This window comes from Oncorhynchus mykiss, chromosome Y (genome assembly GCF_013265735.2).
Source record: "Oncorhynchus mykiss isolate Arlee chromosome Y, USDA_OmykA_1.1, whole genome shotgun sequence".
Classification (NCBI taxonomy): Eukaryota; Metazoa; Chordata; class Actinopteri; order Salmoniformes; family Salmonidae; genus Oncorhynchus; species Oncorhynchus mykiss.
Genome location: NC_048593.1, coordinates 35,834,884 through 35,849,178, shown reverse-complemented (window position 1 = coordinate 35,849,178; position 14,295 = coordinate 35,834,884). Strand labels below are relative to the sequence as shown.

Genomic DNA, 14,295 nt, shown 5'->3' with positions numbered 1-14,295 from the left:
ACAAGTGTCAACCAAAATTCAGACAATAGACACTTCAGGAAATTAAATGTTTGTGCCCTTTAAAGTGCATCCTTTCTAACCATGAAGAACCTACTAAACCCAAATAGCAATACCCCACACAATAAATCAGGCATGATATTAACACCACTAACAAATATTCATAAGTATTGATGGGTGGGGTGTGTGTGTATGCAGGTGTCTGTGTGGTAAAACATAGAACAAAAACAACAAATGGCCAGGCCTTACATCATTTGGATGCTCCCTTAACAGCCGGATCCGGGTACCTTTATATTTTATAGTACTGCAGAGTCTTACTAACTGCTCTCCCAAGGCACCTGCCTCAGGAAGCTATTCAAAGGGAGAGCTACAGAATTGTAGTGTTAAACTCGTCAGAAATGTTGGTAGTGGACATTCCATCAGTCCTGGAAGAGAAAATAAACATGTACATAGTTTTCACTATGCTAAATCTGAATCAGTCCTAAAAATGCAACATTCAGTATTACTATGCCTACATGTACCACCCTCCCCTATTGAAACAAGCTTACTGCATTTTGGGCAGGAAGCCTTGATAAAACCATGTGTATATAATCATACTGGAGACACATCAGGTGATACTGGGTCCCTTTAAGCAAAATAGGCACCTTTTAAAGTAAACAATCCCAAAGCCCCTTTCTTGTAGTCTTATCATCTAGACCTGTTGCATTTACGCATGGCTTGTGTTCTGTACTTTCTGTCCCTGGGACATGAACTAGTCAAAATAGGAAAGTTGTTGTTGAACAAATCCTCTAGCACCTTCAAACAGTTGGCGCTGGCTTATCAGAGCTTTCTTTTTTTTCATAGCCCTGGTAATAAAAATTGTTTTTTGGGATCTACTTCAATAGTAGACAGTGTTCCACGTAATGGAAACAAATTATTGGTTTAGATGACGTTACCTTCATACTTAAAATCACTGGTGTTATTCACACTATCGAATTGAAAAATAATAATTGGAAATAGTCAAAAATGTATCTTATTCAATTATTCAGACCTCTGTTCCAAAGTTTCCCACTGCGTCCCTTACAGCCAGAGTTCAGTGAGTTCAGAGTTCAGTACACTCTTATCTATGGGTCCACAGGAAGCTTATCTTTAACCTAAACACCAGATGGCAGCCTCTAATCAGTCCCATGGCTCAATCCCTCTGTTCGTCACGTGACATTGTATTGAAACCTTAGTTTCTTCAAATTACTTGGATATTGCATTATTAGACTTCTATCTGAAAGCCACTAATAACATATTACCATTCACATACTGTCAACACTTATTCAATTTGACATCAACTGACAGAACATGAGTACCATGAATCTTCCCATTTTACTTTTGTTATCACTGTCTTTGTTACTTTCACTAGTCTCCATATCTTTTTCCTTCAACCCTTTACTTTCTTCCCAATAAGAAACCCCTCTTAACCACTACAGCTAATGCACACGTATCACTTAAACAATGTTCTGCTTTTACCACTATTGTAAGGTTTAAAAACAAACAAAACAAACATGATAACGTCTGTTCATGTAACGCTCCGGGTGTCGTGGGTGTGGAGTCAGACGCAGGAAACAGAGAGTGCAATACTGTGCTCTTTTCATGCACTCACGCAACACTGGGTGCTCAAAATCAAATGCCCCAAACGAAAACAGTACAGCAGAAAATACACGACCAGGAACAAACACGTTCCTCTACTACATACACGAAGGTCACAATGATTAATCCCGCACAAAGAAACAGGCTGTCTAATAAAGCCCAACTAATGACTCACTAACAGGTGCTAACAATAAACATACAAGGAGGGGGAGGAAAGACAATCAGTGGCAGCTAATAGGCCGGCGACGACGACCGCCGAGCGCCACCCGACCAGGAAGGGGAGCCACCCTCGGTCGGACTCGTGACAGTTCACCGGGATGTCATTGTCCACTTTTACTTTCACCTTATTGTTTGCATTTTAGTCTACCCTAATGATGTTACTCTAAATATATATGACCAATTTCCATTGGATGTATACTTTCTGCTTCACACTCATTAAATGTCTATTTTGAGAATTACATGTAATGTGCCGAAATTATAAAATACATTGGCCAATTCAGAAGGGGAGAGATACACTTTGGAGGGAACTTCCCTTTTAAGTTACTGTAGCTCTAGAGACAAGACAGTTTCTTTCTAGGATCAACATTTATGATATCTTGGCTAGCACTGTCTATCAGCCTGCTGTCATTAAAGTGCTCTGTCCATATGAGTCTGGCACCTGAGACAGAATAGCCTGAGAGACAGAGACAGTTTCTACTCCATCTCGGGGAGTGGTTCAATTTTGCCTACTACTCACGAATTGATTTAGAACTTCATTGTTGGAGAAATCAAGAAAAACTCCATCAGAACTACAATACATTGTAGCCTTAAGTTTAGTGTACAAGTCTCAACCTAGCAAGTTAAATGGTTGAGAGGGTGAATACAGAAAACCATGTTCAACATTCATCGGTCCTATTGGTTTTACTTCAAAATGTATTACTGGGGTGGTATTCCTTTAATTCTTGATGAAGGCTCTGACTTAAGGATTCTATTTTTTATTGGGATCTGTTTTAAAACCATAGAAAATGTGCCAATCTTTGTCTGACACTCTAGGTCCCAGACCCTTTAGACAGTCATTTAACCGTATCATTATAATATGATCGGTAAGGGGACCACTGAACATTTCTCAGAATACTTTTCACACCACTTATCATCTCTCTTTATCCAACTATGTCTCTCAACCAACCAACCTAACAAATACAGTCAACCTTTCCACTATAACCAACCTAACAATTACAGTCAACCTTTCCCCTATTACCAACCTAACAATTACAGTCAACCTTTCCCCTATTACCAACCTAACAATTACAGTCAACCTTTCCCCTATGACCAACCTAACAATTACAGTCAACCTTTCCCCTATGACCAACCTAACAATTACAGTCAACCTTTCCCCTATTACCAACCTAACAATTACAGTCAACCTTTCCCCTATTACCAACCTAACAATGACAGTCAACCTAACAATTACAGTCAACCTTTCCCCCATTACCAACCTAACAAATACAGTCAACCTTTCCCCCATTACCAACCTAACAAATACAGTCAACCTTTCCCCCATTACCAACCTAACAATTACAGTCAACCTTTCCCCTTTTACCAACCTAACAATTACAGTCAACCTTTCCCCCATTACCAACCTAACAATTACAGTCAACCGTTCCCCTATTACCAACTTAACAATTACAGTCAACCTTTCCCCTTTTACCAACCTAACAATTGCAGTCAACCTTTCCCCCATTACCAACCTAACAATTACAGTCAACCTTTCCCCTTTTACCAACCTAACAGTTAGAGTCAACCTTTCCCCTTTTACCAACCTAACAATTACAGTCAACCTTTCCCCTTTTACCAACCTATGGGGTATTGTGTGTAGATCAGCGAGAAAATAAATCTATTTAATCCATTTTGAATTCAGGCTGTAACACAACTAAATGTGGAATAAGTCAAGGGGTATGAATACTTTCTGAAGGCACTGCAGATAGTTTGAACACCAGGCGGGCTTTGGCATTCTGGATAAGTTGCAGAGGTTTGATGGCACAAGCGGGTAGCCTAGCCATCAGAGAATTGCAGTAGTCTAGACGGGAGATGGCAAAGCGCCTGGATTAGGACCTGCGCCACTTCCTGTGTGTGGAAAGGTCATACTCTACAGATGTTGTAGAGCAGGTCACCAACCTTTTCTGAGTCAAAATGAAATCAGAGATCTACCGCTCAGATTTTGAAAAATGACTTTAAAAATCTTAATCCTATGCAACATTAACCAATTGAAAACAGTTATATAACAATGAGGTTTGTGCAGTGGCTATAGGCCCAATATATTATATTATCAATGCAAATCAAAGCGTATTTATCATGTGCGCCGAATACAACACCTTACAGTGAAATGGTTACTTACAAGCCCTTAACCAACAGTGCAATTTTAAGTAAAAAATAGGTGAACAATAGATAAGTAAAGAACTAAAAGCAACAGTAAAAAAACAGTGAAAAATAACAGTAGCAAGTCCATGTTAATGCATATTGGCTATTCTTGAATTGCCCTGCCAATCTTGTTCTTCTCAGACCTATGGGGGGTGATTCATGCCAGAATTAAGCCTCATGAAGCTACTGATACCTCTTACAGAGTCACCTAACATCTTCCTAGCGCCATAAAATACTGGCATGAATTAACATGGACTGTCAAATCGAGACAAGTTTTTTTCTAAAGTGTCAAACTGCTGTTGTGTACACAGCAAGACGTATGTGTTAGTTTAAGGGTCCATTTAGTTTATTATTAAAGATCTCACCATGAACGCCTTACAAACATCTACATGAACATGGTTTTGTAAAAAAATAAAAATAATTGCCAGAGTAATCTAATCAATTTAATTTGTCGATTTAGCTAAAATAGGCATATCACCTCAATACAAAAATTATTAGATTGATTTGCAGCCAGCCACCATTACTGTGTAGATATGCCTATTTCTGAAATCAATATGGACACAAGGGCTGCTTTGTTGGAAGAAGCCCTATTCAGGTCTCCAGTGCCGCATTCAAAACAACTCCTAGCTCAGTGCGTTCAAGACAACTGGGAACTCTGAAAAAAGGTCATCCAACTCAGAATTCCAATGCAGAAATTTGGGCATCTTTCTCTGACCTGAAAATCACTGATGTAATGATTTGACCAAATGTTTTTCTCAAAGTTCCCAGTGTACCACATGTTTACCGGTTTAACAGACACAATCACTAACACCATGTAATCCTTAGGCTATACATTTCTGCGGAGATGTCTTATGGTTAAAAGCAGGGCTTGAATTGAAGGGGTATGTGAGGATATAGGCCTAACCCTTGTTATATAGATGGGCAAAAAAGCATATGCTACCCCTTGTTTGCTTGGCCTTAGAAAAAACAACAGTAAAGTATATCTAGGCAATCTGGGCTATAACAATGATTAACTCCACAATTATTTCTGCATAGTCTACCAGCTTATTGAAGGTCTTGCTCACAGGAAAAAGTGGTTGTTTTATTAAATGCTCCGCAATTTAGAATATTAGTGGCAGGCTATGCCTACGGCAAAAGACCAAAAAGATACAATCGATATGGGTCGATATAGAGCAAAGCAACCAGCATATCAATGGACGCTTTGGTTCATTACGTAACCCGGTCAGAATTTTGCAAGTTCTAGCAACAGCTCTAGCAACGGAAGCTAGAACTAATCAAATTCCATTGTGGCGCAGGGGGGTGACACTTTTTGGCTGGGGGACATTATTTAGCATTTAGCATTACCAAACAATGTCCCCCAGCCAAAAAGTGTCCCCTGCCACATCTCAATGGGATTCAATAAACTATTAGCGTCCGTTGCTATATCAATGGTGTGATGGCCTTATGATTCTAATTTTGGAGATCATTACTGCCTAAATTAGGTTCTTTTCAACATCGCTATGCAAACAAAGCTGATTTCTGTGAATATGGCGATGTTTAAAACTTCTTATGGCTGCAGGGGCAGTATTGAGGAGCTTGGATGAAAGGTGCCCAGAGGTGCCCAGAGTAAACGGCCTGCTCCTCAGTACCAGTCGCTAATATATGCATATTATTATTAGTATTGGATAGCAAACACTCTGAAGTTTCTAAAACTGTTTGAATGATGTCTGTGAGTATAACAGAACTCATATGGCAGGCAAAAACCTGAGAAGAAATCCAAACAGGAAGTGGGAAATCTGAGGTTGGTCGATTTTCAACCCAGCCCCTACTGAATACACAGTGGGATATGGATAAAGTTGGCTTCCACTAGATGTCAACCGTCTTTAGAAACTTGAATGAGGCTTCTACTGTGTTGTGGAGCTGGATGGGAGCTCTTTGAGTCAGTGGTCTGGCAGAGAGCCAGGTTCTGGTCACGGGCATTTCACATGATAGCGACCTGCGTTCCATGTCTTCTCTACAGACATAGGAATTCTCCGGTTGGAACTATATTGAAGATTTATGATAACAACATCCTAAAGATGTAACGGTTTTCTGTATGAGAAGGAGAGTCGGACCAAAATGCAGCGTGTAGATTGCGATCCATGTTTTAATGAACAAACGTAAAACACGAATCAATACAAACACTACAAAATAAAGAACGTGATGAACGTAACGAAAACCTAAACAGCCCTATCTGGTGAAAACACATAGACAGGAACAATCACCCACAAACACACAGTGAAACCCAGGCTACCTAAATATGGTTCCCAATCAGAGACAATGACGAACACCTGCCTCTGATTGAGAACCATATCAGGCGAACATAGAACTGGACAAACTAGACATGTAACATAGAATGCCCACTCAGATCACACCCTGACCAACCAAAACATAGAAATATACAAAGTAAACTATGGTCAGGGTGTGACAAAAGATTGATTCTATACTTAGTTTGACAAGTTTCTTCGACCTGTAATATAACTTTTTGAAGTTTTCGTCCGACGTTCGGATGGACCTGCGTTTGGATTTGTGTACTAAACGCGCTAACAAAAGTAGCTACTTGGACATAAATAATGGACATTATCGAACAAATCAAGCATTTATTGTGGAACTAGGATTCCTGCCAGTGCATTCTGATGAAGATTGTCAAAGGTAAGGGAATATTTATAATGTGATTTCTGATTTCTGTTGACTCCAACATGGCGGATAATTTTATTTATTTTCTTAGCGTCGTCTCAGATTATTGCATGGTTTGCTTTTTCCGTAAAGTTTTTTTAAAAATCTGACACACCCTGTTGCATTAAGGAGAGGTATATTTATATTTCCATGTCTAACAATTGTATTTTCATCGACATTTATAATGAGTATTTCTGTAAAATGATGTGGCTCTCTGCAATATCACCAGATGTTTTTGGAACTAGTGAATTTGTATACTGAGATTTTTTTATATAAATATGAACTTTATCAAACAAAACATACATGTATTGTGTAACATGATGTACTATGAGTGTCATCTGATTAAGATCATCAAAGGTTAGTGATTCATTTAATCTCTATTTGTGCTTTTTGTGACTCCTCTCTTTGGCTGGAAAAATGGCAGAATTTTTCTGTGAGTTGGTGGTGACATAACATAATCGTTGTGGTGCTTTCGCTGTAAAGCCTATTTGAAATCGGACACTGTGGTGGGATTAACAACACGATTACCTTTAAAACAGGATAAGATACATGTATATTTGAGGAATTTTAATTATGAGATTTCTGTTGATTTGAATTTGGCGCCCTGCACTTTCACTGGCTGTTGTCATATCGATCCCGTTAACGGGATTGCAGCCCTAAGAAGTTTTAAACAAGTTTTGTGGTTGCAATATTGGAGAAAGCTTGGTGAGATCTGACATGTTCCCTGAGCCCACTCAGACACTCTTGACACCCATTCCAAATGGGAACTACAAATGAGCTCATGCGCACAGTGCAATAGCACTATAAAAACATCCCAGGGGTATTATCTCATGCAAGACCAAGGGAGTAATCTCTCTCATCACCTGTTCATGTGGAAAAGTCTATGTAGGACAAACAAAAGTACAATTAAAACACTGCATAGCTGAACACCGCAGCTCAATCAGGTGTAAGCAGCTCACTTTGTTGTCCAATCTCTTCCCTCAAATACATAGGCATTGAGCATGTTGCTCTACCAAGGAGAGGAGGAAACATTGAGATCCTACTACTACCAAGGGAGGTGTCATGACGTTGGACTCTTTGGGTATAGCAAGCCCCATCCCCCTTTCCCTGCCTCCCCCGTTCCTCCTTCAACTAGGCTGCTGTGGTCAGAGAGACGTCGTAAATTCCTGAGAAGACATGGCCACATAGTATAAGAGGCAGAGGAAATTTTCATGGAGCACAAAGGAATTTCTTCCACCTCACAGAACTTGAGGTACGAACAAATTTCATGTTCCGGAGAAAGTATAAAAGATCGGTGAAGAATCCGGCTACGAACTGGTCCGTTTGTCACAACTTGGGGAAGCTCATGGGAGACGGTGTGGCCACATTACCATAACGCTGTTTATATAATAGCCTCAGATATGAGGTTTACATCTAATTGTTGTATAAGATGAATGTATGATACTGTTTGTAAAATTGTGTAATATGATTTTGTACTGTTTAATGAAGGAAAACTCAAAAAAGGGATTGGAGTTAACTAAATCAGAGGACCGCCCCTGAGCCCAGTTTGGGTCAGGCGTCCTGGGACAGCCCTTTTCAGCCATTCCGAATAAAACCCAACTTTGAGAAATTATCACCAGACCATGTTAATCTCCATTAGGAAGAGACAAAGGTTGTTGACCATTGCTGAATCTTTTAACCATACCACGTGGTTAAACTCTTACCGACAGTATAAGAACAAGTTTTCGATATTAATTACTACTCTGCAGCTAGGAATTCAGCTAGGAATTCGTACACCTAATATGTTCCCTCTGTTGATGATGCTTATTATGCATTAAGGTTGAACCAAAAGATTACATGTAACAAATATAAATGAAATAGGAAACAAGAAAATATGTGAAATTTAATTAAACAATAATGTATGTTGATGCTAATATTATGTACAATATTTAATTATGTTTACATATGATAATAGCCTAATATATTTAATATGCCATGACTATTGTTTTTTTTTAACAGTTTCACTAATTCATCCTAATTAACTTAATCATTATGACACACCCATCACTATTGTCATTGGTTGCACTAATTGCACTGTTTGTCTACATAACCTGGTTCAAGTATTCATGACATTACCCTGAAGAAGGCACAGTGATGCTGAAACATTGGTGATTTACCCAATAAATTACTGGGAGTTTACATATGGAGTGTGCCATTCTATTTTTATAGTTTATTCACCGTTAGTCAGCACCTCCACACAAAATCATTTTTCTGGTGTGCACCAGCTCCTGTTTTTTATTCAGCTAATAAAATGAAAACATTACTTCAAACTACTTTTGGGTACCTTGTTGAAACCAGTATATATTCTGTTCACCTTAATAGACGGTGACCCCAGCTAGAAGTAAAAAAGCAGCGACGATTCCCAGGTCTCACCTTACTTTCGTCCTTCTTCCAGGCCAAGTCATTTGGCCTGAAACGCCACCTGATGTGGTGGAAGTTTTATACAAATACAAGAATAGCAATACACAAACAACACTAAGTCAATCTCATATGTTTAATACTATTGTATATACAATTGCATTGTTTAACTCAGTAAACAGCTGCGGCTCCCGTGCATACAGCAGGCAATAGGGTGAGTACTCTGGAAGCCTGGACGCTGCTGTTATGTGCAAAGAGAAAGACCTTCGGGTTGTCCTCCCACCATTCCTGGTACCCGCCATGGGATTTGTCTTGAGGGTCTGGTAGGTCCATTCATCCAAACCTGGAGTCACCATACACCATTACATACACAATCACATTATTTACAACTCACTGTACTATTAGTGTCAATTTTGAAAAAGCTATAAATGACAGGAGGCCTATGAGAAACAACTACAACTATTACATTATTAACCACTAACATGTAAGCTAACATTGACTGAAACCAACTAGCCTAGAGCTAGCTAGCGCTTAACTAAGCTGGGTTTGGCTAGTGTAATATACTAGCACACTGAGATAGGGATGCGGGTAGAAGAACCAAGTTTATCAGAGGTCACGGGTCAAGTGCAAGTACAGATGACCACATGTAGTAGTTAGTAACAGCGCCAGCCTCAGGCACTCAAGGTAAATACTGTACATGAACAGACATGACATCTCCCTTTCATTAGACTTTTTGAACATTTATTTTTGTATGCTCTTTCAACTCAGTGTTTCACATCACAATATGCAATTGTTAAGCAATATATAACATAACATGGACATCACAATTGTCAGTCTTTTCAGTACTGGTAACGTTTTGGCATTCTGATAAGTCTTCCATAATGAGTTGATTTCACTGTTGTGTCAGTGTTTAACATTGTTGCTTTCCTCTGTTTGTTTTGGTGTTGTTGGTGCTGGAGAACACACAGGTGAGTAGTTTTCTTCCAGGCTGACACTTGTTTCAGGTTCTCTTTCCACAGGATAAGGTCCATTATGGTTTCTGAGTGTCTCTCTGGGTGTGTTGTTTCATGTGTCTCTGGTTCCTTCTGTAGATTCTCTCTTGTTTGGTGTTTGTACTATGTATAACCTTGGCTGGTCATGTTTTCCAAGTACAATTGCTGGTTGCCATTTGTTGTCTTGTCTGATCCTGACTCGTTCTCCTTCCTTCATGACAGAAAGTTTAGGTGTGCCTTGGTCACAGTAGTGTTTTTGTCTCTGTTGTCTGCTTGTGAGACGGCTCCTGAAATGCTGATAGAGTCTCTCTGTTGTCTGCTTGTGAGACAGCTCCTGAAATGCTGATATAGTCTCTCTGTTGTCTGCTTGTGAGACAGCTCCTGAAATGCTGATAGAGTCTCTCTGTTGTCTGCATGTGAGACGGCTCCTGACATGCTGATAGAGTCTCTCTGTTGTCTGCTTGTGAGACGGCTCCTGACATGCTGATAAAGTCCTGGCTTTAACAATCTCTTTAATGTCGGAATCTTTGTCTTCAGCCTTCTTCCCATTAGTAGTTGTGCAGATGAGACCTACTTCAACCAGGGGTGTGTTTCTGTACTCAAGGAGAGCTATGTAAGGATCTCCGTTGCTGTTTTGTGCTTTTTTCAACTTCCACCATAATGTGCAAATAAATACATAAAAAATCCTATGTGATTTTCTGGATTTTTTTCCCCTCATTTTGTCTGTCATAGTTGAAGTGTACCTATGATGAAAATTACAGGACTCTCTCATCTTTTTAAGTGGGAGAACTTGCACAATTGGTGGCTGACTAAATACTTTTTTGCCCCACTGTAACAGTGGTCACTAACCCACTAAACTAACCCAATATATCAGTGGTCACTAACCCACTAAACTAACCCACTATAACAGTGGTCACTAACCCACTAAACTAACCCACTATAACAGTGGTCACTAACCCACTAAACTAACCCACTATAACAGTGGTCACTAACCCACTAAACTAACTCACTAGAACAGTGGTCACTAACCCACTAAACTAACCCACTATAACAGTGGTCACTAACCCACTAAACTAACCCACTAGAACAGTGGTCACTAACCCACTAAACGAACCCACTAGAACAGTGGTCACTAACCCACTAAACTAACCCACTAAAACAGTGGTTACTAACCCCCTAAACTAACCCACTAGAACAGTGGTCACTAACCCACTAAACTAACCCAATATAACAGTGGTCACTAACATACTAAACTAACCCAATATAACAGTGGTCACTAACCCACTATAACAGTGGTCACTAACCCACTAAACTAACCCAATATAACAGTGGTCACTAACCCACTAAACTAACCCAATATAACAGTGGTCACTAACCCACTAAACTAACCCACTAGAACAGTGGTCACTAACCCACTAAACAAACCCACTAGAACAGTGGTCACTAACCCACTAAACTAACCCACTAGAACAGTGGTTACTAACCCCCTAAACTAACCCACTAGAACAGTGGTCACTAACCCACTAAACTAACCCACTATAACAGTAGTCACTAACCCACTAAACTAACCCACTATAACAGTGGTCACTAACCCACTAAACTAACCCACTCGAACAGTGGTCACTAACCCACTAAACTAACCCACTATAACAGTGGTCACTAACCCACTAAACTAACCCACTATAACAGTGGTCACTAACCCACTATAACAGTGGTCACCAACCCACTAAACTAACCCACTATAACAGTGGTCACTAACCCACTAAACTAACCCACTATAACAGTGGTCACTAACCCACTAGAACAGTGGTCACTAACCCACTAAACTAAACTAAGTAAAAATTACATCTTTACTAATGCTGCACAATTTTTCTTTAAATCAGTATCCAAATCCATAGGATGTAGTGATCACAATATAATAGCCATATCTAGGAAAACCACAGTTCCAAAGGCTGGGCCTAATATAGCGTATAAGAGGTCATACAATAAGTTTTGTAGTGATTCATATGTTGATGATGTAAATAATATCTGCTGGTCTGTGGTGTGTAATGAGGACCAACCAGACGCTGCACTTGACACATTTATGAAATTGCTTATTCCAGTTACTAATAAGCACAAACCCATTAAGAAAATGACTAAAAACTGTTAAATCTCAATCTCAAAAATTGTAGGGTTGAGAGGGATGAGGCGAAAGGTATGGCAAATAAGTCTGGCAGCCCATGTGTCTGTATCTTTGTGTGTTTCTTCACAGACCTCATGGTTCCATGAGGTGTATTTTTACCTGCAATTTTACCTGCAACCATGCAATTGTTTGTACAGATGAAGGTGGTACCTTGAGGCGATTGGAAATTGCTCCCAAGGATGAAACAGACTTGTGGAGGTCTACAGTTTTTTTCCAAATCAAATCAAATCAAATTTTATTTGTCACATACACATGGTTAGCAGATGTTAATGCGAGTGTAGCGAAATGCTTGTGCTTCTAGTTCCGACAATGCAGTAATAACAAGTAATCTAACTAACAATTCCAAAACTACTGTCTTGTACACAGTGTAAGGGGATAAAGAATATGTACATAAGGATATATGAATGAGTGATGGTACAGAGCAGCATAGGCAAGATACAGTAGATGGTATCGAGTACAGTATGTACAAATGAGATGAGTATGTAAACAAAGTGGCATAGTATAGTATAAAGTGGCTAGTGATACATGTATTACATAAGGATACCGTCGATGATATAGAGTACAGTATATACGTATGCATATGAGATGAATAATGTAGGGTAAGTAACATTTATATAAGGTAGCATTGTTTAAAGTGGCTAGTGATATATTTACATCATTTCCCATCAATTCCCATTATTAAAGTGGCTGGAGTTGAGTCAGTGTCAGTGTGTTGGCAGCAGCCACTCAGTGTTAGTGGTGGCTGTTTAACAGTCTGATGGCCTTGAGATAGAAGCTGTTTTTCAGTCTCTCGGTCCCAGCTTTGATGCACCTGTACTGACCTCGCCTTCTGGATGATAGCGGGGTGAACAGGCAGTGGCTCGGGTGGTTGATGTCCTTGATGATCTTTATGGCCTTCCTGTGACATCGGGTGGTGTAGGTGTCCTGGAGGGCAGGTAGTTTGCCCCCGGTGATGCGTTGTGCAGACCTCACTACCCTCTGGAGAGCCTTACGGTTGAGGGCGGTGCAGTTGCCATACCAGGCGGTGATACAGCCCGCCAGGATGCTCTCGATTGTGCATCTGTAGAAGTTTGGCTGATTTCTTTTGATTTTCCCATGATGTCAAGCAAAGAGGAACTGAGTTTGAAGGTAGGCCTTGAAATACATACACAGGTACACCTCCAATTGCCTCAAATTATGTCAATTAGCCTATCAGAAGCTTCTAAAGTCATGACATAATTTTCTGGAATTTTCCAAGCTGTTTAAAGGCACAGTCAACTTAGTGTATGAAAACTTCTGAACCACTGGAATTGCGATACAGTGAAATAATCTGTCTGTAAACAATTGTTGGAAAAATTACTTGTGTCATGCACAAAGTAGATGTCCTAATCGACTTGCCAAAACTATAGTTTGTTAACAAGAAATGTGTGGTTGAAAAACAAGTTCAATGACTCCAACCTAAGTGTATGTAAACTTTCGACTTCAACTGTACCAGAAAGGAATTCTCTGTATATACCGGAGAGCAACTCTCAGGACATACCGGAGAGGAACTCTCAGGACATACCGGAGAGGAACTCTCAGGACATACCGGAGAGGAACTCTTAGGACATACCGGACAGGAACTCTCAGGACATACCGGACAGGAACTCTCAGGACATACCAGAGAGGAACTCTCAGGACATACCGGAGAGGAACTCTCAGGACATACCGGAGAGGAACTCTCAGGACATACCGGAGAGGAACTCTCACGACATACCGGAGAGGAACTCTCACGACATACCAGAGAGGAACTCTCAAGACATACCGGACAGGAACTCTCAGGACATACTGGGCAGGAACTCTCAGGACATACCGGAGAGGGTCTCAAAGATTTTACAATCACACAGTTTTTTTATATACTGCATCTACACAAAGAGCTGCTTACCCCTCCAAGACGGAGGCAAACTTACAAAAGAGATAGAGATAATACAAATCAGAACAGGTTCCAGTTCATCCCAAAGGTGTTCGATGGAGTTGAGGTCAGGGCTCTGTGCAGGCCAG

General features: G+C 40.1%; 1 protein-coding gene across 2 annotated transcripts in view; it reads left to right on the top strand.

The window, feature by feature from the left end:
- Positions 1 to 8,036, top strand: part of LOC110510227 (CMP-N-acetylneuraminate-beta-galactosamide-alpha-2,3-sialyltransferase 1) — a 30,375-nt gene extending 22,339 nt beyond the window's left edge. For both annotated transcript variants that reach the window (XM_036967329.1, XM_036967330.1), the window contains one exon: positions 7,698 to 8,036. In XM_036967329.1, coding sequence (XP_036823224.1) covers positions 7,698 to 7,898 — 201 coding nt within the window. In that variant the 3' untranslated portion in view covers positions 7,899 to 8,036. The remainder of the gene's footprint in view (positions 1 to 7,697) is intronic.
- Positions 8,037 to 14,295: the final 6,259 nt, after the last annotated feature.